Genomic DNA, 12,680 nt, shown 5'->3' with positions numbered 1-12,680 from the left:
CTGTAGATGTATTAAAGGAACGGACCATGTCGGAGGAGACCGTGAAATTACAGGCTGAGAATCATCGCCTGAACATGGAAATGACAGAACTCCGCAAAGAAATGGCGGAGCTGCGAGCGGAAGTCTCAAAGGCTCAAAGGGCAAACAGCTTGTGCGTTGGGCAGAGTGCTGGCGCCGGCCCCACTGCTGGCGACGGTGCTCCTATCACTAGAGCTGACCTGGAGAACTTTATGGCGGACCTTCTGAAAAAGACTGGATTTATGGTGGACGCCAAGTTGGACGGCATCAGAGATCGACTTCTGCCAGAAAAACGGCTACGCCCTCCACTTGCTTCGGACCGTCCTCCACCGTCTGTACACAGAACATGGAGTGAGGTATTGATGGACAGCTGTATTCCATCTTGCTCTGGCCCCACTATTGTTGATAGTCAGCCAGCGACTGCCCCAGTGCCTCCCCCTGCGCCTGCTGAATACATAGGAAAAGGTAAAGGGATAGGAAAGAAAACTAAGGTACAAGAGAACCGGGTAGAGGCAAATGTTCCTCCTCAAACTAATGTGGAGCCTGAGGTAATAAACCCATCGGAATGGACAGAAATTGGAAAAGGTGGGAGGAAGAAGAAAAATAAGAAGAAGAAAAAGAAGAATGCACCTAGTGTGACGCAACCACAGAGCAGTCAAACACAAGGTAGTCAACCGCAGGGTGCTCAAGCTCAGCCTAAAGGCAAAGGGCCAAAGAAGACGAACCCCCGTGCTGCGAAGCTCCGGACTCCAAAATCCTCAGCAGTCGTTCTTACACTGCAGCCTGAGGCAGAAAAGAGAGGTGTTTCCTACAAAGAAATTCTCCTTGAGGCCAAGTCTAAGGTAGGACTCGACGACCTTAATATAACAGGTCTCCGGTTTCGCAGGGCCGCAACAGGAGCTGCTGTGTTTGAGCTGCCAGGAGCTACCACCCGTGAGAAAGCGGATGCACTGGCTGAAAAATTACGAGGGGCACTAAGTGAAAATGTAGTCAAAGTATCTAGGCCTGAAATTTGTGCTGATCTGGTGATTGGTGGGCTAGATGATGCAGTCACTAAAGGAGAGGTTGAAGATGCAATCGCTCGAGAAGGTCAGTGTCCAAGAGCATCAATAAAAGCGGGTGAAATACGCATAGATCCCACAGGAAAGGGTAGGGTGTTCGTTAGATGTCCCACAGTCGCTGCGAAAATAATAGTGGCTGCAAAAGGTCTTCGTATTGGCTGGGTAACTGCGTCGGTTAGACTGTTACAGTCCCAACCTAGGCGATGCTACCGCTGCCTTCAGAGTGGCCACGTCAGGGCTCAGTGTACTGCGGCCACAGACAGAAGCAGCAACTGCTATCGCTGCGGAAACCCTGAACACAAAGCAGAACATTGCACGGCGCCAGCACACTGTTCTATATGCGAGGAAGCAAAGAGACCTGCCGACCATAGGCTAGGTAGCAAAACATGCAAAGCACCTGTTGTCAAACGCGACAATAGAAGAGGCGGCGTAGTGGCCAAGGACACGCAACAGTCCCTGCAAACTACAAGCCCGATGGACACAGACGTGACCAGGGTTGAAGTGGCGACGGAAGTCAACAGCCAATAATATGGCCCCAATCAGTTTTCTCCAGGCGAACATAAATCACTGTGGTGCATCACAAAACCTGCTTGTGCAAAGCTTGGCCCAGTGGTCAGTAGATGTAGCGTTGGTTTCGGAGCCCTACTTCGTTCCTTTGCGGGATACTTGGTTGGGAGACAATGATAGTACAGCTGCTGTAATAGTCCACAACTCCGAAAAGGTGACTATTGGTAATGTTATTAAGAGGTCTGGATGTGTGTCGGTTCTACTGGGTGACATTGCAGTTATTTCTGTATATTTTTCTCCCAATAGGCCCTTATCGGAATTCGAGGTGTTCTTGGACCAGGTGGGTGCTATCATTCGTCAAAACCACCCTCACCCTATTCTAATAGCTGGAGACTTCAACGCTCACTCTACGGCTTGGGGATCCCACCAGACGTGCAGCCGGGGTGTGGCAATTCATGAGTGGCTTATAACTATGGGACTTTCAATTTTAAACAGAGGAACTACTCCTACTTGTGTCCGTCCGCAAGGAAGTTCACGAGTGGATGTCACCTTTGCGTCCTCTGCAATCGCATGCCGAGTTAAAAATTGGGAGGTAGTTCAGGTAGAGACACTATCGGACCATGAATATATCCGATTTGACATATCACCAGAAATTGATGTCCCATCCCCTGGTCCAACTAACAATAGCCTAGGAGATAGTCCAAGATGGGTTCTTAAAAAACTAAGGAAAGAAATTCTAGAAGAAGCGGCAATAGTTCAGAGTTGGCTGCCATCGTCTCCTCTCTGGAACATTAATGAAGAAGTGGTTTGGTTCCGGAAGGCCTTGCAGAGTATATGCGATGCCTCAATGCCCCGGGCTGGCCCCCCAACCCGAAAACGTCAAGTGTACTGGTGGTCCGCTGAAATTGCCAAACTGCGCTCTACCTGCAATGCGGCACGACGCCAGTACACACGCCAAAGAAGAAGACGACCCAGAAACGAAGATATAGAGGTACAGCTACACGCCGTTTATAAAGAGGCCAAGAAGTCTCTCCGAAAGGCAATAGCCATCGCTAAAGAGAGTGCAAGGGAAGAGTTTCTGAGGATACTGGACAATGACCCATGGGGACGACCTTATAGAATGGTGCGGCAGAAGTTACGACCTTGGGCCCCCCCTATAACGGAGACTTTGCAACCGCAGTTCCTAAATAATGTCTTGTTGACACTATTTCCTACCAGAGGCCAATATGCACCTCCTCCGATGGCCTGTCCTCCAGCCGATGGCCTGTCCTCCAGGAAGTCTGCATGCGCTAGAAGATAATAATTATACAGTGACGCAAGAGGAAACGGGATTAGCGATTGAACGCCTGAGAGCAAAGAGCAAAGCGCCTGGCCTAGATGGCGTTCCAGGACGTGTACTAGCAATGGCTCTAAAACACCTAGAGCCCAGATTGCGAGCGCTGCTCTCAAAGTGCTTGGAAAGGGGTGAATTTCCTGAAGAGTGGAGAACCGGAAAGTTAATTTTGTTGAGGAAAGAGGGTCGTCCCATGGACTCACCTTCGGCATTTAGACCGATTGTTCTGGAGAGTGAGCTGACTAAAGTCTTCGAGGTAGTGATCTCAACCCGTCTCAAAAAACATCTCGAGACTGTTGGTCCTGACCTAGCAGAAAACCAGTTTGGGTTTAGAAGAGGAAAATCCACTGTCCATGCGGTTTTGCGTGTGAAAGCCCTGGTGGACGATGCATTGTCTCGGGGTGGGATGGTGTTGGCTTGCTCACTTGATATACGGAATGCCTTCAATACCCTCCCTTGGGACTGCATCAAGGCAGCTTTGCAGTATCACCGGGTGCCAGAGTACTTGCAAAAAATGGTGGATTCATACCTTTCGAGTCGGCAAGTCTCATTTCCGGGAAAAGACGGTTGGGGACATTGGCCAATGTCGTGCGGTGTTCCACAGGGGTCGGTCCTCGGTCCCCTCCTGTGGAACATCGGTTATGATTGGGTGTTGCGGGGTGCGAATATTGGAGGTGTCTATCTCACCTGCTACGCAGACGACACTCTGGTAACGATTAGAGGGAAGTCACTCCGCGATGTCTGTATGCGGGCCACTATCGCAGTTGCACATGTGGTACGACGCATTAGACTTCTTGGGCTGGAGGTTGCGCTTGAGAAATCTGAAGCCATAATCTTCCACGGACCTCGGAGTGCGCCCCCTGCAGGAAGTAAAATAACGGTGGGAGGAATCACCATCGTCATAAAGAGGTCAATGAAGTATCTTGGGCTGATACTTGATAGTAGGTGGGACTTCACCACCCACTTTGTGACGTTGGTGCCCAAACTTAAAACAGCGGCACTAGCCCTGGGAGGTCTGCTGCCGAATGTGGGAGGTCCGAACTCATCTTGCCGTCGCCTTTATGAGGGTATTGTGAGATCGATGGCTTTATATGGAGCGCCTATATGGGCGGAGACTCTGAAAAACCAGAATGTCGCTCTCCTTAATTCCTCTCAGAGAGTGATGGCAATCAGAGTCATAAGAGGATATCGCACGGTTTCCCACAGTGCGGCATGTGTACTAGCAGGGTCGTTGCCATGGGACCTAGAGGCAAGAATTCTCGCGTCGGTCTATAACTGGCGTGAAGAAGCGGTGGCTCGTGGTAATCGACCTGCTCCTAGAGAGGTGGCGGGGTGTCGCTCCCAAAAGCGAATGGAAGCCCTACAATTATGGCAGGACAGGCTAGAAAACACAAGTGCTGGTCGTCAGACGGTAGAAGCCGTCCGTCCTATATTACTGCAGTGGGTGGACCGGAGTCATGGGTCCCTTACCTTCCGACTGACGCAGATTTTGACCGGGCATGGTTGCTTTGGCAAATATCTGTGTCAGGTGGCTGGAAGGGAGCCGACAACCGAGTGCCACCACTGTGATGGCGGCTTTGAGGATACGGCCGAGCACACCTTAACAGTGTGTACGGCATTTAGTACGGAGCGTGCTGAGCTTACAGCCGCAATTGGGCTAGATCTCTCTCTGCGGGCCATTCTGATTGCGATGGTCTCGTCCAGAAGAGAATGGAATGCTGTAAAAAGATTCTGCGAAGTTGTAATGGGAGTAAAGGAGGAAGCGGAGCGTGAACGTGAAGCTACGACCTCAGACCCCATGCGACGTAGAACAAAAGGACGAAGAAGGCGGGACTTTAACCGCCAACAACCCCCCTGACTGGCAAATCTGGGTGGCGGACTCGGGGATAAGTCTGTCGACCCAACTTGAGGATGCGTGCGCGTGTGCCTGCGCGCAACCCAAGAGGCAACAAAAACAAGAGGAACCTGGAAGCAGGTAATCGCAGCCGACAGCAGTAGAATGCCAGACTTCGGTCAGGTGACCCTGCTAACGGCACCAATTGCGATAAGAGGTACACCGTATGGTTTTTAGTGGGTTCGAGCCCCACACTACTGCTTTCCTGTCCCCGCAGTGAAAGTGGTGTCAGTGGGTTGGCCATTTTCCATACGAAAAAAAAAAAAAAAAAAAAAAAAAAAAAAAAAAGGTTAGGTTAGGTTAGGTTAGGTTAGGTTAGGTTAGGTTAGGTTAGGTTAGGTTAGGTTAGGTTAGGTTAGGTTAGGTTAGGTTAGGTTAGGTTAGGTTAGGTTAGGTTAGGTTAGGTTAGGTTAGGTTAGGTTAGGTTAGGTTAGGTTAGGTTAGGTTAGGTTAGGTTAGGTTAGGTTAGGTTAGGTTAGGTTAGGTTAGGTTAGGTTAGGTTAGGTTAGGTTAGGTTAGGTTAGGTTAGGTTAGGTTAGGTTAGGTTAGGTTAGGTTAGGTTAGGTTAGGTTAGGTTAGGTTAGGTTAGGTTAGGTTAGGTTAGGTTAGGTTAGGTTAGGTTAGGTTAGGTTAGGTTAGGTTAGGTTAGGTTAGGTTAGGTTAGGTTAGGTTAGGTTAGGTTAGGTTAGGTTAGGTTAGGTTAGGTTAGGTTAGGTTAGGTTAGGTTAGGTTAGGTTAGGTTAGGTTAGGTTAGGTTAGGTTAGGTTAGGTTAGGTTAGGTTAGGTTAGGTTAGGTTAGGTTAGGTTGGGGTGCTACTGTCAGGAAACCTCCACGTTGGCTCGATGATTTGAAGGTTTGCTTCTGTCACTTGATCTTTGATTCGGTGATAGCGGCGGCTGACAAGTTATTGGGCTGGTGCACCCTGGGCGACGGTTAATAACTCCCCGTTTAGGGGTCTTGTTAGCCGTTGGCAAATGTCCTGGCAACTGGTGGTGGGTTACCCATGTCGGGTAACCCAGGTTGGAGAGCCAATTGGCTCAGTGGCTGTGAGAGAAGGGGGCTAAGCCCTCTACTCTTACAGCCGTGGTAGGGGTCGCGGGGGAAGAGGAGGGGTTGGTATTACGGTGCGCCGCTCTCCCTATCCTCCGCGACCAGGCGCGGCCATGGCGCAAACATGGTGGTCGGTGGGGCCGCAGAGGAGGAGGACTGCCGGTATTACGGTGCGCCGCTGTCCCTATCCTCTGCGGCCGAATGAGGCGCGGCCATGGCGCAGGCATGGTGGTCGGTGGGGCCGCAGAGGAGGAGGACTGCCGGTATTACGGTGCGCCGCTGTCCCTATCCTCTGCGGCCGAATAAGACGGAGAGCCGCTGCCTCCGGTCTGCTTCCGGACTGGATGGCGTGCGGCTCGCCTTGGTGGTTGGGGGCGCGCCTGCGGGCGCCCCCCCTGAATCGGTGGGACAGAGGTCCCACCCGGCGGCAGGGGTCCTCCAGATGTCGGAGGGCCCCTGAGAGTGGAGAGTCCGGTCTCTGGCGAAAGAGACCGGCCAGTCGCTGAGGCGCCTTGTGCTAGTTAGATCCGAGGCGCCTCTTTGTAAAGCGGCCGATGGCATCCGCAGGGGTTTAGTGGGTAGTCTGGGCCGATTAGCTGCCCAGGAGTCCCACACTCAGTGCGTAAATGCATTCCCCTGCGAAAACAAAAAAAAAAAAAAAAAAAAAGGTTAGGTTAGGTTAGGTTAGGTTAGGTTAGGTTAGGTTAGGTTAGGTTAGGTTAGGTTAGGTTAGGTTAGGTTAGGTTAGGTTAGGTTAGGTTAGGTTAGGTTAGGTTAGGTTAGGTTAGGTTAGGTTAGGTTAGGTTAGGTTAGGTTAGGTTAGGTTAGGTTAGGTTAGGTTAGGTTAGGTTAGGTTAGGTTAGGTTAGGTTAGGTTAGGTTAGGTTAGGTTAGGTTAGGTTAGGTTAGGTTAGGTTAGGTTAGGTTAGGTTAGGTTAGGTTAGGTTAGGTTAGGTTAGGTTAGGTTAGGTTAGGTTAGGTTAGGTTAGGTTAGGTTAGGTTAGGTTAGGTTAGGTTAGGTTAGGTTAGGTTAGGTTAGGTTAGGTTAGGTTAGGTTAGGTTAGGTTAGGTTAGGTTAGGTTAGGTTAGGTTAGGTTAGGTTAGGTTAGGTTAGGTTAGGTTAGGTTAGGTTAGGTTAGGTTAGGTTAGGTTAGGTTAGGTTAGGTTAGGTTAGGTTAGGTTAGGTTAGGTTAGGTTAGGTTAGGTTAGGTTAGGTTAGGTTAGGTTAGGTTAGGTTAGGTTAGGTTAGGTTAGGTTAGGTTAGGTTAGGTTAGGTTAGGTTAGGTTAGGTTAGGTTAGGTTAGGTTAGGTTAGGTTAGGTTAGGTTAGGTTAGGTTAGGTTAGGTTAGGTTAGGTTAGGTTAGGTTAGGTTAGGTTAGGTTAGGTTAGGTTAGGTTAGGTTAGGTTAGGTTAGGTTAGGTTAGGTTAGGTTAGGTTAGGTTAGGTTAGGTTAGGTTAGGTTAGGTTAGGTTAGGTTAGGTTAGGTTAGGTTAGGTTAGGTTAGGTTAGGTTAGGTTAGGTTAGGTTAGGTTAGGTTAGGTTAGGTTAGGTTAGGTTAGGTTAGGTTAGGTTAGGTTAGGTTAGGTTAGGTTAGGTTAGGTTAGGTTAGGTTAGGTTAGGTTAGGTTAGGTTAGGTTAGGTTAGGTTAGGTTAGGTTAGGTTAGGTTAGGTTAGGTTAGGTTAGGTTAGGTTAGGTTAGGTTAGGTTAGGTTAGGTTAGGTTAGGTTAGGTTAGGTTAGGTTAGGTTAGGTTAGGTTAGGTTAGGTTAGGTTAGGTTAGGTTAGGTTAGGTTAGGTTAGGTTAGGTTAGGTTAGGTTAGGTTAGGTTAGGTTAGGTTAGGTTAGGTTAGGTTAGGTTAGGTTAGGTTAGGTTAGGTTAGGTTAGGTTAGGTTAGGTTAGGTTAGGTTAGGTTAGGTTAGGTTAGGTTAGGTTAGGTTAGGTTAGGTTAGGTTAGGTTAGGTTAGGTTAGGTTAGGTTAGGTTAGGTTAGGTTAGGTTAGGTTAGGTTAGGTTAGGTTAGGTTAGGTTAGGTTGGGGTGCTACTTGTCAGGAAACCTCCACGTTGGCTCGATGATTTGAAGGTTTGCTTCTGTCACTTGATCTTTGATTCGGTGATAGCGGCGGCTGACAAGTTATTGGGCTGGTGCACCCTGGGCGACGGTTAATAACTCCCCGTTTAGGGGTCTTGTTAGCCGTTGGCAAATGTCCTGGCAACTGGTGGTGGGTTACCCATGTCGGGTAACCCAGGTTGGAGAGCCAATTGGCTCAGTGGCTGTGAGAGAAGGGGGCTAAGCCCTCTACTCTTACAGCCGTGGTAGGGGTCGCGGGGGAAGAGGAGGGGTTGGTATTACGGTGCGCCGCTCTCCCTATCCTCCGCGACCAGGCGCGGCCATGGCGCAAACATGGTGGTCGGTGGGGCCGCAGAGGAGGAGGACTGCCGGTATTACGGTGCGCCGCTGTCCCTATCCTCTGCGGCCGAATGAGGCGCGGCCATGGCGCAGGCATGGTGGTCGGTGGGGCCGCAGAGGAGGAGGACTGCCGGTATTACGGTGCGCCGCTGTCCCTATCCTCTGCGGCCGAATAAGACGGAGAGCCGCTGCCTCCGGTCTGCTTCCGGACTGGATGGCGTGCGGCTCGCCTTGGTGGTTGGGGGCGCGCCTGCGGGCGCCCCCCCTGAATCGGTGGGACAGAGGTCCCACCCGGCGGCAGGGGTCCTCCAGATGTCGGAGGGCCCCTGAGAGTGGAGAGTCCGGTCTCTGGTGAAAGAGACCGGCCAGTCGCTGAGGCGCCTTGTGCTAGTTAGATCCGAGGCGCCTCTTTGTAAAGCGGCCGATGGCATCCGCAGGGGTTTAGTGGGTAGTCTGGGCCGATTAGCTGCCCAGGAGTCCCACACTCAGTGCGTAAATGCATTCCCCTGCGAAAACAAAAAAAAAACAAAAAAAAAAAAAAAAAAGGTTAGGTTAGGTTAGGTTAGGTTAGGTTAGGTTAGGTTAGGTTAGGTTAGGTTACTGAGGTGTAGTGGCTGACTGAGGTGTAGTGGCTGGACTGAGGTGTAGTGGCTGGACTGAGGTGTAGTGGCTGGACTGAGGTGTAGTGGCTGGACTGAGGTGTAGTGGCTGGACTGAGGTGTAGTGGCTGGACTGAGGTGTAGTGGCTGGACTGAGGTGTAGTGGCTGGACTGAGGTGTAGTGGCTGGACTGAGGTGTAGTGGCTGGACTGAGGTGTAGTGGCTGTACTGAGGTGTAGTGGCTGTACTGAGGTGTAGTGGCTGTACTGAGGTGTAGTGGCTGTACTGAGGTGTAGTGGCTGTACTGAGGTGTAGTGGCTGTACTGAGGTGTAGTGGCTGTACTGAGGTGTAGTGGCTGTACTGAGGTGTAGTGGCTGTACTGAGGTGTAGTGGCTGTACTGAGGTGTAGTGGCTGTACTGAGGTGTAGTGGCTGTACTGAGGTGTAGTGGCTGTACTGAGGTGTAGTGGCTGTACTGAGGTGTAGTGGCTGTACTGAGGTGTAGTGGCTGTACTGAGGTGTAGTGGCTGTACTGAGGTGTAGTGGCTGTACTGAGGTGTAGTGGCTGTACTGAGGTGTAGTGGCTGTACTGACTGAGGTGTAGTGGCTGTACTGAGTGTGCTAACCGAGGTGTTATTGCGATTATTAATTGGCGATAAGGGCGAATTGACGTCCTTATTGGTTTTTCATTTTTTGTCTTGACGGGTTCAGTGTCTTGGCTCCTTGTTGAGTCGGGGCACTGACGAGATCCTATTTGTTGGTTGGGTGCATCTGACCAAGCTATCGGACCGCTGTGCGTTCCTGTAGCCAGACAGGGGCCAATTTCTGCCCCCTGTCTGTAAATTGCTTCTTGTTTTGCCCCATTTGGGGCCAATTGTTTTTGGCGTGGTCACGTCTGGCCCAATATGGGTAGGACTGTGGCCAAAAAATCTTTAAGGGGGAGATCTCTGACCCCAAGGGGTAAGAGATCTACTGTGGGGGTCAATGAGGACGTGGGCGAGCCGGTTAGCCGGTCGGAGTCGCTGTACTTTTCGGACGGCGACTCGGACGGGTCAATCTGGCTCCCGGACGTCAGGGTAGGTGGGAAGGAGCGGGGTCAAGCCCCAAAAAGGAAGGCGTCGGAGGACGTGGAGGAGGCCGAAAGGGCCTCCAACAAGGTCTCCTCTGTCTCGAGGGGCCGAGCGGTGACCAGGAGCTCTTACACGGGCACGGCCGAGACAAAAGAAAGGCTGCGCGACCTGTCAGCTGAATACGCCCAATTCGAGCGCGAAATGGACAAGGCTGGCAGCAGCAATTATTTGAGGGAAAAAGAGGGGAATAAGAAGGGGTGCCTGGTGGACGAGCACCTGGAGGTTGTGAGGGCGGCTGCTCAGAGGGTCTTAGCGGAGGCCGGAAAATCAGGGAACTTGAAAGGGACGGCATGGCGGGCCATGAACGAGGCCTGCCACGATATAATTGTAGCAGCGGGCAAGATTGAGGCCCAATGTGAGGAGTCGGAGGCTGTCCGCATCCTAAGAGCGGACAATAAGAGGATGCGGGAGCAGCTTTCGCTCCTCCAACAGGAAACCAAGGCCCTGCGTACGGCCTTTGCCGAGCGCGCATCCTTGGCGCCTACTGAGGCCCAGACAGCGGCGGGTGTCCCCTCCCTTGAGGACATCAAGGGTCTCCTTTCGGAATGGAGGGAGTCCTTTGAAAGGAACATGTTCCTCAAGCTGGGGGGCATGGTTAACGACCGCCTCAAGGAGGCGGAGAAAAGGGGCTTGTTGGCTCCTGAACCGATTGTTCGGCCGCCTTTGGCAGCCGACAGGAAGAAGGAGGCCGAACCACAGGCCCCTAAAACCGGGCCAAGTTACGCCGGCGTAGCTGCGGGGGCTACCCTGATGCCCCCAGCACGACCTGGGCCTGCACCCAAAGTTGCACCCAAAGCTGCCCTGGCTAAAAAGCAGTCCAAACAGGGAACGGTACAGGCCCAGGCACCCGCCGAACTTCCTACTGCTGTAGTACCTCCGCCTCAGGAAGATGAACAAGGGTGGGCTGAGGTGGTCAAGAGGGGGAAAAAGAAGAGGAGTAAACCCTCCCCTTCTACCCAGCCGAAGCCTACCCAAATGGAGGCCCCCAAGGCGAGCGCACAGCCGCCTAAAAAGATTAGGTTCACCCCACCTAAGACTTCGGCGGTGGTGGTGACCCTCAAGCCGGAATCCAAAATGGACTATCGAGCGGTGATAACGAGGGCCACCACCATCGACCTTTCGTCGATAGGGGTGAACCATGTGTCGGCGGTTCGCGGCACGGCAACGGGGGCCCGAATTATCGAAATACCCGGAGCTAATAGCGGGGCTGCGGCGGACAGCCTCGCAGAGAAGCTCCGGGAGATCATCGGCAGCGAGGCGGAGGTGTCAAGGCCGTTTAAGGCGGCACAAATTAGGGTCTCTGGCCTTAATGAGGGAATAACGCCGGAGGCCCTAACAGAGGCCACAGCGAGGGCGGGAAAATGTCTACCGGGACAGATCAGGGTGGGTAATATCCGTATGGCGCCGGACATGACGGCGTCGGTGATCATCACCTGCCCTGTGGCGGCTGCCAACGCCCTCATAGACGAGGGGCGTCTCCTCGTCGGTTGGACGGCCGCCAAGGTCAGGGGGCTGGAGGCCTTGCCCATGCGGTGTTTCCGGTGCATGGGCATAGGCCACACTAGAGCCCTCTGCCCGTCCCCGGTGGACAGGTCGGAATTATGCCATCGCTGTGGCAAAACAGGACACATCTCCTCAGAGTGCGGGGCCAGCGAACCCTGGTGCGCGGTGTGTTACGCACACAAGATGGCCGCCAAACACGTAATGGGCGGCCCCTCGTGCAATCCCCCGCGCACGCGGGGCAAACTGGCCCCCTCAAATAAGGGAACCTCCGAGGGCGCCACCATGGAGCACTGATGCCAGGTAGATCTGTGCAACAGGCTGAAGTGCTGCAGGCCAATGTAAACCACTGCGCCCGTGCACAGGACCTCCTAGTCCAGCACGTGGCGGAGTGGGCCATTGGTGCTGCCGTCGTGGTGGAGCCGTATTGCGTCCCCCCCCTTCCTACTTGGATCGGAGACACGGACGGGCTGGTGGCGATTACCTCTCCCCGAACCGGGGATCGCCCACCCCTCTCGAGAATCGATAGTGGTCCGGGATACGCGGCGGCAAAATGGGGGGAGTTTGCCATAGTTGCGGCATACTTCTCCCCCAATAGGCCGCTGCGTGCCTTTGAGGACTTTCTCGAGAGGGTGGGTGTGGTAATCGGGAGAGCGGCGCCAGCACCGGTGCTACTGATGGGAGACCTCAACGCCAAGCACTCGGCTTGGGGTTCTCCTGTCGACGATCCGAGGGGAGAGGCCCTGTACGATTGGGCTGTGGGTTTGGGGCTTGAAGTCCTAAACCGGGGCAACGTCAACACATGCGTGCGGCGGAACGGGGCGTCGATTGTCGACATATCCTTCGCGAGCCCCGTCATTGCCGCGCGCGTCGTGGACTGGCGTGTCCTGGAGGACGTGGAGACCCTCTCGGACCACAGGTACATCCGGATGGGGGTCTCCAACAGGCCCCAGCAGCCCGTACGGGGCTTGAGGGGGCGGGACCGGGGGTTCCCGAGATGGAGTCTGGCTAGCCTCGACAGGGACCTGGCTGAGGAGGCGGCCATGACTGAAGCATGGATTAGACCCACACCAAGCCGTTCCCTTGGTGTGGATGAGAGGGCAACAGGCCTACGAGCGTCGCTTACGCACATTTGCGACGCCTCGATGAGGAGGTCCGGGCCGCCGGCTGCAAAAACGGCG

The 12,680-nt window shown here is 53.1% G+C and overlaps 1 protein-coding gene across 1 annotated transcript; it reads left to right on the top strand.

Annotated features, from left to right (window-relative positions):
• Positions 1-9,774: 9,774 nt before the first annotated feature.
• Positions 9,775-11,796, top strand: LOC128672651 (uncharacterized). Its single transcript, XM_053749945.1, has one exon. It carries the CDS (start codon positions 9,775-9,777, stop codon positions 11,794-11,796), a length of 2,022 nt encoding a protein of 673 aa, XP_053605920.1.
• The last annotated feature ends 884 nt before the right edge of the window (positions 11,797-12,680 follow it).

This window comes from Plodia interpunctella, chromosome 9 (genome assembly GCF_027563975.2).
Source record: "Plodia interpunctella isolate USDA-ARS_2022_Savannah chromosome 9, ilPloInte3.2, whole genome shotgun sequence".
NCBI lineage: Eukaryota > Metazoa > Arthropoda > Insecta > Lepidoptera > Pyralidae > Plodia > Plodia interpunctella.
The sequence above is the reverse complement of the archived record's forward strand: the minus strand, read 5'-3'. Positions and strand labels throughout refer to the sequence as shown.